Source organism: Myotis yumanensis, unplaced genomic scaffold, assembly GCF_028538775.1.
Source record: "Myotis yumanensis isolate MYYU_CA2020_CCGP unplaced genomic scaffold, mMyoYum1.0.hap1 SCAF_14, whole genome shotgun sequence".
In the NCBI taxonomy this organism is placed as follows: domain Eukaryota; kingdom Metazoa; phylum Chordata; class Mammalia; order Chiroptera; family Vespertilionidae; genus Myotis; species Myotis yumanensis.
In genome coordinates, this window is record NW_027223765.1 from 25,757,169 (window position 1) to 25,773,522 (window position 16,354).

A 16,354-nucleotide genomic window follows, 5' to 3' on the forward strand; every position below is an offset into this window, starting at 1 on the left:
ATACATGTTTGAGGAGTCTTCATTATTCTCTTGGAATTTTACTGAAGTTTATTTCCTTTTGAGATATGGTAAGCAGTGGATTTGCTACATTAGTAAAACAAGTACTACTTCAAACTTTGAACCGCTTGTTGAGAAATTAAATGTTTACTTCTGACATGTAGAATAACAGTAAGAAACATTACTGCTACGTTTTGAATGAAGTTATCTGTCATAGTCAAAGCAATATGTTACTTTGTTTCAGGATCATGGGACTGGTGCCCTAGTTATTAGTTCACTCTTGGACTTCCTTACTTTTGCCCTCTGTGCTCCATATAGTGAGACAACTGAAGGGCAGCAGTTTGATATGCTCTTAGAAATGGTAGCATCTAATGGAAGAACCCTCTTTAAACTCTTTCAGGTGAGAGCTGATACTTTTCTTATCAGATACAACTAATCTTAAGAGAACCCCATTTTGGGGTCAGTTTTTAAAATAATACATGAGTGTTTCTATAGTAATATCGATAAATAAATGTAGCTTACTACATTATCATGTTAGGACATGATTCCACTGATTTCTTGGTATTTTATGTAGAGCTCTGTTGATGGCTTTTGATCACTATTTCCCCATCTTTTGCATATTAGAAGTGGTGAAAAACTCATTTTTTTCTATGGTAGGCCCAAAGTTCTCTTTTCTTTACAGATTCTCAAATAATAACATGACTGTTAGCAGGGCTGTTCATAAACAATTGAAAGTATTTATTACTTCATATGCTACTTTAGTATTTTTATGTATATGTGTATAAGTTTGTGATAATCTTTCTAATAACATATTTATTAATATCAATCTCTATTTTAGTATTATTATTTGACATTTATCATTCAAATAAGTATAATTTGTACTGTTATTCAAATAAGTGTTAACTATTTCCTATGAATGTAAACTTAATGTTTTTAGTATCTGTAAGGGTCTATATTGTAAGAGTACCTTTACTAATTTTATGGCTTATATCTTTATAAAATTATGTATCTCCCTTAAGAGCAAAAACGAAATACAGGGGTGGGCAAAAGTAGGTTTACAGTTGTGACTGTGAAAGTTTATTTTATTTATTAATTATTGTATTATTTATTTGTCTTACAACTGTAAACCTACTTTTTCCCACTCCTGTGTGTTTGAATAAAAATATTTCATTCTGTGATGTTTTTTTCCCCTGTTACAAAGCATCCTTCCATGGCAATTATAAAGGGAGCTGGATTGGTTATGAAGGCAATAATAGAGGTAAGAGAATAGTTTTGAAATTTTAAACTTGAATGTTGAATCACTATTTTAATTGAAGATGACAAAATTACCTTTAAGTCTTATGGAAACATGAATTTTTCTGTATAAGGAAAGTAATTTTAAATCTCTATTCAGAAATTAGTTTAAAACAGTTGTAGGAACAATTCCCAATAATAAACTAAAAGTTTCAAATTCTTCAGTGGGTTTAGAACAAATAAAGCTTTCTTTAAAAAATATATGTATTTCTGTTCTACATTATTTTATTTTTAAAGAATTAAAAATTCAAATTCCTCCTTTTTTTTTTTAAGAGTTGGTGGTGATGGTTTTGAAATCTTTACTGTACTGAGCTTACATAGAAATCTATTTATGGGGTTAGTTTATAGCAAAATCTATTTATGAGTACTGAGCTTACATAGAAATCTATTAATGGGGTTAGTTTATAGCAAAATGGCATCAAATAAGAATGGTAACAAAAGTTAGTTCCTCATGCTAAAGTGCATTTGTAATTAACCTCTAAGAGACATGACATTGTCAGGCACAGGATATTATTTCTCCAATGCAGTCACTTTAACCTTCTATGATCTTTAGAAATTGAGATCATAGCTATGAATGTCTGCTTGCATACTGTTGTTTAAAGTGACATCAATCTAAATCTATTCTTTTGTTGAGCTGTAGTAATTTGGATAAATGTAAGGGTGTTTTGCCCCTTTTATAAAAAAACTCATGGATTATAATATCTCATAAATATAACATGTAGCTAAATAATAAGCACAGAACTAACATACTCAAGTAGCTGTTAAAAAATTATGTAAAGATATTAAACTGGTGGAAAATTGATGTTTATTTGCATTTTTATTGTGAATATTCAACTACTGGCTAATTTTCCCTCTCTAGCTAATTGGTCCTATGCTCTTTTAGCTTCCAACGTAACTAGCCCAGGGCAGTTAGGATCTCTAAATGGAAGTATATTCCTGATCCTACTCCACCACTATATTGACATTCATACAGAAATATTTGTTGAGTGCCAGGTATAATCAAAATGTCTACTTTGGCTTCAGTACAAGCCACACATGTCAGAGTCATAGCCAGTGACAGAGCTGATGTCTGTTTATTTACACTGAAATCTTGGCAAGTATCTTAAAATATTTTTTTCCTGATTGGAAAAGCAGTATATGATCTTTGAAGAAACATTAGGATGTTCAGAAAAAATACAAGGAACAAATAAAAATAAATCACCTGTATTTTTAGCATCCAGAGATAACTACTATTAGCATTTTGGTAAATTTCCTCTAAGACTCTATACTGTTCTAAATGATGTATGTACATACATATATGATGCATATATTTGCATATATGCTACATGGTTATTTTCCAAATGATATATGTATAGAGCCATACTGTATGTATATTTATATACATACCACATATTCAGTTGACTACGTACTTGTACCTTTTTAAGTAACATTGTGAGCATTTTTACTTTTCAACGGATTGCCTTCAATATAAAACTGCTTGTTTAACTTATAATTCTATGATTACCTTTGATTAGTAGTCCTATCTGTCCTGTTGCCAAAGTGAGTCCATATAAGTAAAGCAAAATCAGAATAAAAAGAATTGCACCTATATCACATAATTCTTTAAAAAAAGAAAGAAATGTATTTACAATGAGAATGACTATGTTGTTAATTACAAAAACAAGCCAGGCTTGCAGATGCCTTTCATAGAAAGATGCCTTTCATAGTTACCTCTTCCCTTTGTTGGCTGTTATACACTCAGGGAATGAACCTAATTTTAATATTAAATTAAGTAAAGCATAATTTATAAGATAAATTTGTCTAGAAACATTTAAACCTCATTCCAAAGGCAACTGATATTTTTAAAATTACTTGTACTACTCATCTGTGTTATTTCTAGGTAATTGAAGTTGCATTTTTTATTTTTGTATACTGATTAATTATTTTATCTAGAAATAAAGAATTAGTTTTATAAAATTAGGAAAGCTTTCTTCAGATTGATGCTTTAGGGATCATTTTACCCTTTCTCCAAAGGAAGGTGACAAAGAAATTGCTACAAAAATGCAAGAGCTTGCCCTCAGTGAAGGTGCCTTACCTCGACACTTGCATACTGCGATGTTTACAATAAGCTCAGATCAAAGGATGCTTACAAATAGGTAGGTTAAATTTAATTTGCTGTAAATTAACTTGCTGTTTAGAGAGTGGATTCAGATATATTTCATAAAACAAACTGAGTGTTTGGATTACACAAATGTTTTTCTTTTGATTCACCTTGTTCTCCTTTTCCTTTCCTTATAGAAAAATTGTACCCAAATGATCATTGTTTCTGGCCCTGATAACGTGGGAGGAAATAATGAAATGTATTTGCTTTTCCCCCCACTATCGTATATTATCAGGCTTTACATCCATAATCCAGGACTAGAACATTGGAAAGAAATTAGAACCACATGCCCAGGCTTTTTCTTCTTGTACTTGTATCTGGCTACCCTGAATGCAGGTGATCCTGTATAAAAACCTCACATAATCAATTTTTAAATATCTTTGGTCAGTTAGGTACTCTACTTTAAGAATTAAAAAAACCCTTAATATCTAACCAGCCTAACATAGGGAAATCCTAAATCTCTTGTAAAAATTTTCCCTTTGGCAAATCATCATTTTCATAAGTATTCAAATATAAAGAAACATAAATATTTGTTTACTCCATGCTATATAAATTCCAACCCTTTAAAACTTTATGGATTCCTAACATGTGACACTTCCAGATATAAATATTTTAACCATGTTTTTTTACTTTTTACATAATAAATTGCTGACTTACGTTTACTTTATACTATATATTTCCTTTGTCACCCATGTCCAATTATTGAATGCCGTAGTATGCTGTCTTACCAAGTGTCTGCTTTTATACTATTATGAGAAGCTATCTGCATCCCTCACTTGTATATGTTAGCCATAAAAGTAGTCTTCTGTGTTGCCTGAGAGGACAAAGAGATATAAAAGGAAGGTCTTTCCTTGGTATATTGCCTCTGTTAGCATTGCTAGACACCATCTTTCATTACAATAGACTGTTCGATGTCTTATTTCATTAAACACTCATGTTAGATATTTGCTTGTTGTGTTCCTCTTTATTATAGTTAATCAGTTACATTTATTTCCTGCTGTGATTAATCACTGTATTGAAGAGCTGTCAAATTATAAAAATAGCACTTTTCATTTTGCATTGCTTTTGCAATCTTTTACAAATTGCTATTATAAAATGTTATCTCTTATCCCTAATTAAAGCCTTTTTAGGAATTAATTCATATGATACCTACCAAATACCAGTGAAGGAAATTACAATTATAATTACTTCACTGTATTAGCTTTCAAATAGGCACAGAAATGAATAGTTTCAGTAATGTTCAGTTCTTTGGTGACAGAACAAAATTTTCCTATTAAACTTTTTTCTTCTGGGAAAGTAACATGTATACATACATATGACTGTAGGTGATTATTTGGTTATTTTCCTCACAGATTTTATTCCCATTCTGATAGTAAATGGCGTGTGAATCCTGCCAAAGCAGAAGGGTCAACAGTGAATAAAATATACTCCCTGCTTATGAGGAGCTTCTAGCCTAGGAGACAAAAGTCATCATGAGGATTAAGATAAATGTCTAAGTCATAAAGTCAACGTGGACCTAAATTTTCACTTTGAACCAAAATACGCTTTTTAGTTCAAGAGGGATGAGTAGGATAATCTGCTCTAAGAGCTTTAAGTCTTTGCCCAAACTCCAAAACCAAAAATATTTTCTATCTCTGACCTTGCCAAGAAGGTTATATTTGAACGTAGGTATAGAATTTTGTTCCTGTTCAGAATCCAGAGAAGGCTAAAGTACTAGGATCACTATGTCTGGACTTTTATGCAAACTAATTGTATATCAAGGCTAACATATTTTTTAAATCTATTTCAAGACTTGTACAAACTAATTGTATCAAATCTAATTTTTTTGCTTTTATCTTTAAATGAGGTAAGAACCTACTTCATGTTCAGGTCCATTGAAAATTAGTGTGTTTATCAGGGAAGCATTTTCATTTCGAGAAAATTCCAAAACATTAGCAATATTTGCATTACTATTTCATAGCTCCAAATTAAAATATTACTTTTTAATATTCAACATCAGAATGATTATTTTACTGTAGTCATATTTCTTATGTGATATTTTGTTTTTAAAAATTCCTTTCTGTTCTAGCTGAGATAAAGCAGCAAACCTTTCTCAACGTCTGCTTTTTTCAGACAGCTAAGTAGACATTTAGTGGGCCTCTGGACAGCTGAAAATGTAACTGCAACAAACTTGTTGAAGCGCATTTTGGTAAGTCAGTTGAATAACTGGGAAGATTTATATGTTCTTGCCCAGCAAAATTACATTGATAAGTTATTTATATTTTTCAAGGGGTTTTTTAAAGTCTTCTTTTAGTTTAAAGGATACTTATCATAGGAGTTGCCTTATAATAAATGCTACCCTCAAAAACGAAATCATAGTATTTCTTTGGGTTTTGAAGGGTACATTTTCTTTTGTGCAGTTGTTTTGAAAATAGATTATGTCTTGTTTTTGTTTGTTGTTTTTAGCCTCCGGGCTTGCTGGCATACTTGGACAGCTCAGATTCAGTTCCTGAGAGGGATGCTGATCGGATGCATGTTAGAGATAATGTGAAAATAGCAATGGTAAATATAATCGTCCTAAGTATTTTTTTAGAATGAAAGAGTACTTTCTTCAAAAAAATTTAGAAATAAACAAATTTACTACCTTGAATAGTAGTATTTTTAGTAGTATTTGAAAGAAAATATTAACAGCTTTATTGAGATAAAATTTACATCCCCAAATTCACCTGTTATAAGTGTACAATTTAATAATTTTTATTATATTTACAGAGTTGTGCACCTATCACCATAACTAATCTTTCTTTCTTTTTTTTTAATATATTTTATTAATTTTTTACAGAGAGGAAGGGAGAGAGAGAGAGAGTTAGAAAGATCGATGAGAGAGAAACATCGATCAGCTGCCTCCTGCACATCTCCTACTGGGGATATGCCCACAACCAAGGTACATGCCCCTGACCGGAATCGAACCTGGGACCCTTCAGTTCACAGGCCCTCGCTCTATCCACTGAGCCAAACCGGTTTTGGCACCATAACTAATCTTATGAATAGTAATAATTTTGTATATTTTGTTTCTCTAATTGAGCTGATTGTCATGTTTTTGGAAATTATTTTTTTTAAAAATGTCAAGGGGGGGGAAGGAGACATATGTTATACTCTTTGTAATACTTTAAGCAATAAAACAAAACAAAAATTAAATTAAAAAAATTCAAATGTGTAATGTTATGTTTTGCATATAATTGATAAATGTTGGTGAAAGGGGCCAACACTGCAAAAGTTAATTTAATTCAGATTTTTTTCTTGCAGAGCTATTTTAATTATTAAGGTTAGGGTGTCTGAGAATATTCCTTAACATGTTTTAAGATATTTTGTTACTTACTGTCTTTTGTGTCTGTTTTTTTCTGTACTCACCAAATTTCTCTGCACCCACCCTCCAATTACATGTTGCCATTTCTCTAAAAGGAATCATCTTGAAAACTAAGTAGAAGGTTAAGATTTCTTTAATAAAAAGTATAATTTATTGCAGAAATTGTCTTTTCACTGAGCCCTAACATTCAGTATTTAATCATGTAAAATAGTGTGAATCAGCTTTAGTTACATTTTTATAATAAATTTGCAAACAGGACTGTAATGGATTTCAACATTATTTTACAGGATCAGTATGGAAAATTTAATAAAGTTCCAGAGTGGCAAAGACTAGCTGGAAAAGCTGCTAAAGAAGTTGAAAAGTTTGCCAAAGAAAAAGTGGATCTTGTGTTGATGCATTGGAGAGATAGAATGGGTATTTCTCAAAAAGAGGTAAAAAGAAAATTTGCTTCCAAAGTTCCAGCACTTCTGTATATTCTAGGTTCACTGTAGCTTTGCTGCTCACTGAGATGGTGGTCAGATATTTGTGACTGAGCACTTGAAGAAATGTTGCCTAATTCTGATTCATAGATGTGAATTTTTCTTAATTCATAGTTTTCTGAATCAATGATTAGGGTTTTAGTTAGGTATTTAATATGAAATTTAATATAAAATTTTACTCTTAATTTTCTTCCATAACTTTGGGTTTCAATACTTTTTTCCTTTATATACATCTGTTTCCTTCTTTCTCTGAACTCTGTTTTGTAGCTATAAAAATAAAGTTGCCCTTCCTGTTTATTTTTTTAATGATTTCAGAGAGGTAGGGAGAGGAAGAGAAAGATAGAAACATCAATGGTGAGAGAGAACCATTGATCAATTGCCTACTGCACGACCCACATTAGGGATCAAGCCCACAACCTGGGCATATGCCCTAACTGGGAATCAAACCATGACCTTCTGGTTCATAGGTCAACATTCAACCACTGAGTCATGCCATCTGGGCCTGTTAGGTTTTTAAAAAATAAAAGAAATTACATATAATAAAAGTAGGTATTATTATTATTATTTTATTGATTTTAGAGAGGGAGGAATAGAGAGAAACATTGATGTGAGAGAGACATTGATTGGTTGCCTCTGGTATGCGCCCCGAATAGGGGTCAAACCCACAACCTTGGTATATGTTAACTGACTGGGAATCAAACCTGTGATATTCCGCACAATGCTCCAACTAATTGAGCCATACCAGCCAGTGCTCCTGTTTAGCTATTTAATTGAGAGCTAGCCAGACTAGTGTTTTAGAAATGGGGTGCACATTTTTTGTGTTTGTTTCTTTGTGTGTGTTTTTTTAATCTTCACCTAAGGATATTTTTCCATTGATTTATAGAATGGAAGGGAGGGGGAGAGACACAGAGAGAAACATCGATGTGAGAGAGACATTGTAGGGCGGGATGCACATTTTTAAAGTAAATTTGCTGTGTACTTGAAATTTTCAATATTACATTCTCAAATCAAGGTCAGGTGTTAGTCTAATTTTTAGTCAGTTTTAGTCTAATTTTTCAGTATGTATTATGTGCTGCAGAACCTAATTCAGTAGTGTCCATTCTTCTATTTAGGATAGAATGTGCAGTGGTTAAGAATGATTTAAGGTGTCTTCCTGTAAAAATTGACTTGATCTTATGGTATTTGTTGATCACAGTTAAATTTTTTTCCTTTAACCATCTCTTTATTTATGGTAGCTGTTTCCTTATTCAAGGAAAGTAATAGAAATATCTTTCTAAAACAAGTTTTTTATGAATTTTCAGAACATCTAAACATATACATCAGGTGCAACAGAACAAATATTAGAGTGTTGTGTGTCTATATGAAATTGAGACCAAAGCAAAGTTCTCTAGAACTTGAGCATAATTAGTTAATGCTAATGTGTATGAGTGACATATACAATATAAAGAGTTATTAGACAGGCTTTCAAATGCCTAGGAATTCTGAACTTTGAATTGATTAACCTACATCTTAGCCTGGTTTTGTCTCTTATTAACCCATATAGCAAATTATGAGTTTTCAGAACCTTACTTTCCTCTTTCATAAAATCAGATAACAATACCTCCCTTTTCTATCCTACAGGGTTGATTTGATGTACAAGCAAGATAATAAAAGCACTAGATGGGGGGGGGTAAGAGAGTAGGGTTACAGTTGTTCATATGGAAAATAATATAATAAAAAATACAAGAATAAGCTATTTTGTGTACTCACAACTGTAAATCTGCTTTAGCAGTTATTAAAAATTACAAACTGTGGCTTTAGGTGGTTAAACTCATTTCTAAAATAATGTTTTTTAAGCTATCGGATATAATTATACTGAAAATAAGTTTTTAGCATCAGATTTCATATGTCACATTTATCCAGCCTAAGTTTGAATCCAAAGCTAGCTTGCTTGCTTGCTTTCTCTCTCTCTCTCTCTTTCCTTCCTCCCTTCCTTCCTTTCTTCCTTCCTTCCTTCCTTCAAACTATAAGAGAAAGTTTATTTAGAAAGTCAGGTAGAAGAAGGGAGTGGTAGAAGAAATGGGTTCAGGAGAAGAGTTACAGAGGTAAAAGAAAGAGGCCCTTTAGAGCTTAGGACACAGAAAGGTAAAGGTAATTGGTCCTGAGGGAAGAGGGGACAGGAAAGATTCGGGCCTGCTCCCCAGAGGGAGAGTGCTCTAAAGTTGTTGAAGCTAGAAATGTGGATAACATCTGTTATTAAAAGACAACAATTCAGAGGGAATTTATTTTTAATATCAATAATGTTTAATTGGTTGTTGGTTTCATTTACACGGGGTATTATCTAAAATGTTGAGCAAATAATAACACCAAATAGACAAATGTTGGTCAAGAAATTATTTTGGTAGCATACTAATTATTTCTGCCAGAATACTGTTTTCAGCATTAATATTTTAATAAAATAATAACCTTTGTGACTGTTTTATTCGTATATATTAACACCACATATTGGAATGATCTTATGCCTTAGCTAAAGTCTGAAATTAACCATTGTCAAGATTAACTGGCAAATCTTTGAAATAAACTACATTTCATATATAATCAGGATGTTTATGAAGTAATTTCCATATATAGCTAATGTTTGGTTGGATTAATAACCTTTGGTTTATATAAAAATTACTTTTTATGTATTTATGTGATTTTTTTTTCGTTTTGGGATTTGTTTAGCTATTTGGGGCTTAGACTTAATAAGACTAAGTCTCTGAATCAGTCAGCCCAGGATTTGGAGAGCTATTTATCTTTTTGGTATAGCATTTACATTTTCATTACTCTAGACACCTAGCTTATTGTCCTGAAAATTGAAGAAAGTACTTCTTAGTTAAGATTTTAAGGAAAGATTTATCATTAATTGAATATAAATTTTATTCAAGTTCACCTTACACTACTTTTCAAGATAGTACATAGAATTAAAATTTGTAGAAAACATTTTCTGTTATAGTTAATAGGTTTTATATTTCAAAGAGCATTTACTTTTTAAAATGTACTGCTCATGCCAAAACCGGTTTGGCTCAGTGGATAGAGCGTCGGCCTGCGGACTGAAAGGTCCCGGGTTCGATTCCGGTCAAGGGCATGTACCTGGGTTGCGGGCACATCCCCAGTGGGAGATGTGCAGGAGGCAGCTGGTCGATGTTTTTCTCCCATCGATGTTTCTAACTCTCTATCCCTCTCCCTTCCTCTCTGTAAAAAATCAATAAAATATATTTTAAAAAAATAAATAAATAAATAAAATGTACTGCTCATTTTACCTTTATTCTCTCTATATCATCTAGTCTCTTTTTTTATATAATTTGCCACTTATTTAATGAAGTTATAGATTTTCATGTTTTAATCAATACTACTTCCACTTTTTGTTTCTGTCACATTGAAGATAAAATTTTCATGTCTGAAATACATATAGGTTTTACTTGGAATAGAGATTTTTAACCTGCAGTCTATGTATAGACTTCAAGAAATCTTTAAAATCTTCCACTTCAGTTGTAAACCTTACATACGTTTTTTGTTTTTTTTTCTGGAATGGTGGCCAAAGCTTTTTGTGAAATTTTAAATGGGTTTATAACTGCCTAAAATTTGAGTCTGAGAAGCAGCTGGGCCTTTTTTTCTGTCTTAAAATGAAGGTGGTGTATATTGGTGACATACTTGTAAAATTTGTATATAGCTTAGCAGATATAGGCTCACTCTATTTTCTTTAAAAAATGTTTATTTTTTCCTTTTTACAATTAAATTCAGGACAGAAACAATATGGTGAGTTCTAAGTTCCTGCTACATGTGTGAAATTCATATCTGTCTGGCATGTGGAATTATCTTTGATATTCTTTGTCTAATAAATTAAATTCAAGTCTCACTTCACATGTGTCTGGATATAGATACTTATTTCTTGTCCATTAGTTATTTTAATTTTATCTTACTCTTCTTGACTTTGGTAGCAGTTTCATGACCTGTAATCTTTTTCTTTCATTATTTTCCCATGGCTTCTGTATTAACTGCATGTAAATGTTTAAAACAAATCACTGTTTTTGGCTATTACAAATTTTATTAGTCATCACTATAAATTTTAACGAAGTTTGGTGTTGAAACAATGAATTTAGACTACATGAAAATATTTCAGTAACACTATAGAAGTATATGCTGACAAAGTATTATATTGTAATAAATCTAATGTTCTATGCTCATATTTTATAGATTTTATTTCAGTAGTTTTGTTTCTGCCAAAATTTGATGAAGGAAATATTTCTTATCACTTACAAAGTGATGATCTTTTGATTGAGCCTACTTGGTAGCCCCAGATTGAGCACTATGAAGTTTCTTTCTTTTCCAGAATGTAAACCAAAAGCCAGTAGTTCTTCGAAAGAGAAGACAAAGAATAAAAATAGAAGCAAATTGGGATCTCTTCTATTATAGGTAAACTAAAGGCCTTTTTTTTTTCAACGTAGATTAAGTTTGGCATTTCCATTAGAAAAGAATCATGACAAATCTTTTTTGTTGTTGTTTTTTTTTATTTGTTTGGAACTAGTGCTTTATGCCACAGGTATTTTTATGCTATTGAGGTCAGGAACTATAACCACTAAGATTGGTATGACCTTTCAATGATGCTTCAGTAAAATTAAAGCCTTTTATAGAATGTTGGTAGACTAAAGAGCCTAAGTTATTTTTAAATGTTTAGTAAGGTTTATAGATGGTTACTTTAAAACACTAAAACACTATTATGGTTTAGAAATAACTGCTTAATAACTTGAAGCCTTGTTGAGAATGGAGTCTTAAAAGAGGTGAATGATGGAAACATAAGGAGTCTTAATAGAAAATGAGTATCCATGTTAGCTTACATGATATACTTTTCCAGCTTTTCTAACATGGTAACCCCGTCTTATTCTCATGTCTTATTCTCATCTATTACCCGCCCCCCCCGCCCCCCAGCACACACATACACACACAAAAGGACTCTTTGAAAAAAACATTTTGGGGAGTTTGCAAACCTTTTTTGAGATAACTCATAGTATTCAGTCTGGAAGATGATCTATTGATTATACTTTGGCTAAAAGAAGAAAATATGGGCTTTGAAAACTTCCCAAAGTACTTTTAAAATACTAGAGACCCAGTGCACGAAATTCATGCACTGGGTGTGTGTGTGGGGTCCCCTCAGCCTGGCCTGCACCCTCTTGCACTCTGGGAGGCCTCGGGGGATGTCCAACTGAGGGGCCTGAACTGTCAGTTGGACATCCTTAGTGCTGCCGCGGAGGCGGGAGATGACCCCGCCACCGCAGCTGTGCTTGCCAGCCATGAGCCCAGTTTCTGTGGGAGCACACTGACCACCAAGAGGCAGCTCCTGCGTTGAGCGTCTGCCCCCCCTGGTGGTCAGTGCACGTCATAGTGACCAGTCTTTCTGCCATTCAGTCGATTAGCCTTTTATTATATGGGATAGTATGGCCTTAAGAATATGCCTTGCTGGTCGACCTCGTGGCGCAACGGTAGCGCGTCTGACTCCAAGAATATGCCTTGCTTTTCTTCCTTAGGAATCCCTCAATTGTGTGCCCCCTAGAACTCCCTTAGAACTCTGATGCCAGGCTTGCTAGGAGGATTACAGACTGAATGTGAATGGATATGAAGCCTATTCATCCCCAGTTCGGACTTGTGTCCAAATTTATTACAGTGGTTAAATTATTCCAGAAATAAAAGGAAGATACTTGGAAAATATCAATCAGTGCTTGGCAATTTATCAGTATTCTTTCTTAGGTAGTTTATATGGTTCTAATGTAGAATGTTGCTCATCCCACACACTTCACACCAATAAGCCAGAAATTATCTTCCCCAACTTCAAATTTGATATCTAAATATTTTCTGTCTGGAATTTATATTAGCAATATATATATTAAGATTGAAATATCAGTTTTTTTATTTTGAAATTCACACAGATTTGTTTTATGGTATGAGTTCAGTGTCCACCCCCCCCCCCCCCCCCCCCCAGCATTTTACTATGAAAACTTTCAAACATGTAGAAAGGGTGAAGTAATTTTACAGTGAATAGCTGTGTATCTATCAGAATTCTACCATTAACATTTTAGTATACTTACTTTACAGAATTTTTATTTTCTTTATTTATACTTGCTAAAGTTTAGTAGTTGTACTGTTTTCTTCATTATTATAAGATGTAATAAGGGATATTTATAGATTTTTGTTTCATGCTTATTGTTTCCTTCTGATTATATATATATATGTCTAGGTTTGGTCAGGACCATGCCAAATCAAACCTAATTTGGAATTTCAAAACACGAGAAGAATTGAGAGATAGTCTTGAATCTGAAATGAGAGCATTTAATATTGATAGAGAGCTTGGTAGTACCAGTGTGATTGCCTGGAACCACCATGAATTTGAGGTAAAGTTTAATATTTATAGCATATTAATGTTTTTAATAAGCATGTATTATTTTTGGAGTGTTATAAGTTTATAGTTATATAACATATATCCTTACCTTTCTCTCTTAATTTTATGGAGGAAACTTTGGAAAACTTTAATCTTTGCATGAGACAAAAAATAAATAAAAAATTTTGTTCAGTAAGTCGGCTTTGTACCTGAGAATCGTGTAGCAGTTTTAATAAATTTGATGCTATACATTCTAGATCTGTTCTTCACTTGGTTTCTTTTTTCCCCCTTTAGATTCTTTCTCCATGGAAACATCACCTGTTCTCCTTGTTCTTTATAGCTTGTTTAATTAATTTTTTGGTAATTTGATTCTGAATGTGACCATATTTTGCTATTCTATTAAAATATTGATGTGAGAAATGACAAAACAAGAACAAGAAATCTGGTGGTAGATAATTTTGTGTGCATGTGTATAATGTAAACTCTTATTACAATTGTAAATTAGAGCATGCTCATGACCATGTAATCTTTGATCTTTAACCTAACTGCATTTCAAAAACATGGAATGATTTTATTTTGCTCATTTTCTCCTCCTTGAAAGACTTTCTTTACTTTGGTTTTGGGAATCTATATTCTCTTGGATTTTCTCCTCCTTCACTGGCCACTCCTTATTTGCTCATTTTCCCTATTTTTCCAACTGCTAAATGTTTATTGGCCCCAAAGGATCAGTTCATGGACCTTTTTCATGTATAATCATTGTTTCAGTGATCCCATCCATTCTCGTGGCTTGAAATGTTTTGTTTTGGTTTTTTTAAATATGTTTTTATTGATTTTTAGAGGGAGTAAGAGGGAAAGGGATAGAGAGATAGAAGCATTGATGAGACAGGAACATCAACGATTGGCTGCCTCCTGCATTCCCCAACTGGGGATTGAGCCTGCAACCTGGTCTTGTGCCCAGGCTAGGAATTGAACCAACTTGTTCTTGGGTCGAAGCTCAACCTTAGAGCCAGACCAGCTGGGCTGAAATTTTTTTATTTACTGGTGGCTTTCTTATTTTTATCTCCTGCTGCTACTTTCCTTCCTAGGTTTCATACTTTTATCCTGTAATTGGATATTTAACAAGCTTCTAGAACTTAGCTCTTGTTCTTTCCCTAAATCTACTTCTCTTGCAGTTTTTCTGATCTTGTATAATGTTGCTTCTCATTATTTTTCTGGTCAAACTCTTGAAATAATTTCTTTTATATCCCAAATCCAACTTGTCAGCAAATCCTATTCAATGTACCTTCAAAATTTATCCAGAAACCAACCCTCTTCTCTGGGATTTTAGCAATCTTTACTTCTACCCCTATCTCCCTACAATTCATTATCAACATAGCAGTGGTATGATCTTGTTCAAATGGAAGTAGATCATGTCACTTCTGTGCTCAAAGCCCTCTGGTGCTCCTATGGCTTCCCATCTCACTTAGTAAAAATCTGGGTGTTTAAAATGACTTACAAGACAGGATCTGTGTAACCCCGAACCCCAAGTATTGTTTCTTTGATCTTACCTCCTACTGCTCACCCTTTCACTCTTTCTCCAGTCACAATGGCTTCCCTGAAAACACCAAATTGATGTTCTTGACTCAGGAGTTTTCTACTTGCTGCTCCTCTGCATAGAACATTTTTTTCACTGGATAGCTGACATCATTAGTGGTCCTTCCCTGGCCACTCTACTTAACACACACACGTACGTACACACACACACACACACACACACACACATTCTCTCTATCCCCTTTCCTTGCTTTTTTTCATTCTATAGCACTTATCATCAACTATTCTATATTCTACTTTTTTATCTACTCCTGTAAGGATGGAAATTCTTATGTTTGTTGTTGTATCCCTGATGACTATAACAGTGCATGGCACACACAGTATATGCTTAATAATTAGAAGTTGAATGAATTGAATGCTCAGAATGTGTAGAAAGAAAGTGAAATGGATGTACATTATATATTTGATTAAGTATAGCTTAATATTTTTAGAAGTCAGTTATTTTAGGCTTTGGAAAAATAATTTTGATAATCGGGTCAGCTAATTCCTTTTTACAGTTGCTTGCAAATATATATTTTTTAATTGATCTCAGGGAGAGGAAAGGAGTGGGAGAGAGAGAGAGAAACATTGACGAGAGAGAATCATGGATCAGCTGCCTCTTGCATGCCCCCTACTAGGGATTGAGCCTACAACTCAGGCATGTGCTTGACTGGGAATCGAACCATGACCTCCTGGTTCATGGGTCGATGCTCAACCACTAAGCCACATCAGCTGGGCTACGTTCAAGTCTTTTTTTGAGACTAGTGACCCGCTGCACGGATTTGTGCACATTAAAAGGAAATTAATTAGAAGGTGGCTGGCAGGAAGGGACTGGGTGAGATGGGCCAGACAACCCTGGAGCCAACCTCCTGTGGTCCCTCCCCGACTGGCCGCACCTGGGGAGGCACCGTGGCTCGAAGGGCGTTTGCGGAGTGAGTGGGGGCCCTCCGGCAGGGGGGTCCCTTGGCCTGGCCTGCAGGTATTGGGCTGAAACCAGCTCTCCGACATCCCCCAAGGAGTCCTGGAGTGCAAGAGGGAACTCTTCAAAGTTGCTGTTGTACAGGGTGTGGAATGCAAATGCAAGTGTGCAGTAAACCAGATTCGGGGCCAACAGTGCCCCAGCAACAACATAACCCACG

The 16,354-nt window shown here is 33.8% G+C and overlaps 1 protein-coding gene across 5 annotated transcripts in view; it reads left to right on the plus strand.

Annotated features, from left to right (window-relative positions):
- DNAJC13 (DnaJ heat shock protein family (Hsp40) member C13) overlaps positions 1-16,354 on the plus strand; it is a 116,338-nt gene that overhangs the window by 44,385 nt on the left and 55,599 nt on the right. For 4 of the 5 annotated variants that reach the window (XR_011473690.1, XM_070433409.1, XM_070433406.1 and 1 more), the window contains 9 exons: positions 242-397; positions 1,199-1,255; positions 3,304-3,425; positions 5,543-5,618; positions 5,876-5,971; positions 7,061-7,204; positions 11,015-11,029; positions 11,604-11,686; positions 13,503-13,656. Coding sequence is in view for 4 of the 5 variants with exons in the window: in XM_070433409.1 (XP_070289510.1) it covers positions 242-397; positions 1,199-1,255; positions 3,304-3,425; positions 5,543-5,618; positions 5,876-5,971; positions 7,061-7,204; positions 11,015-11,029; positions 11,604-11,686; positions 13,503-13,656 (903 nt within the window). In the remaining variant the exon portion in view is untranslated. The remainder of the gene's footprint in view (positions 1-241; positions 398-1,198; positions 1,256-3,303; positions 3,426-5,542; positions 5,619-5,875; positions 5,972-7,060; positions 7,205-11,014; positions 11,030-11,603; positions 11,687-13,502; positions 13,657-16,354) is intronic. The other variant, XM_070433407.1, reaches the window with a different exon arrangement.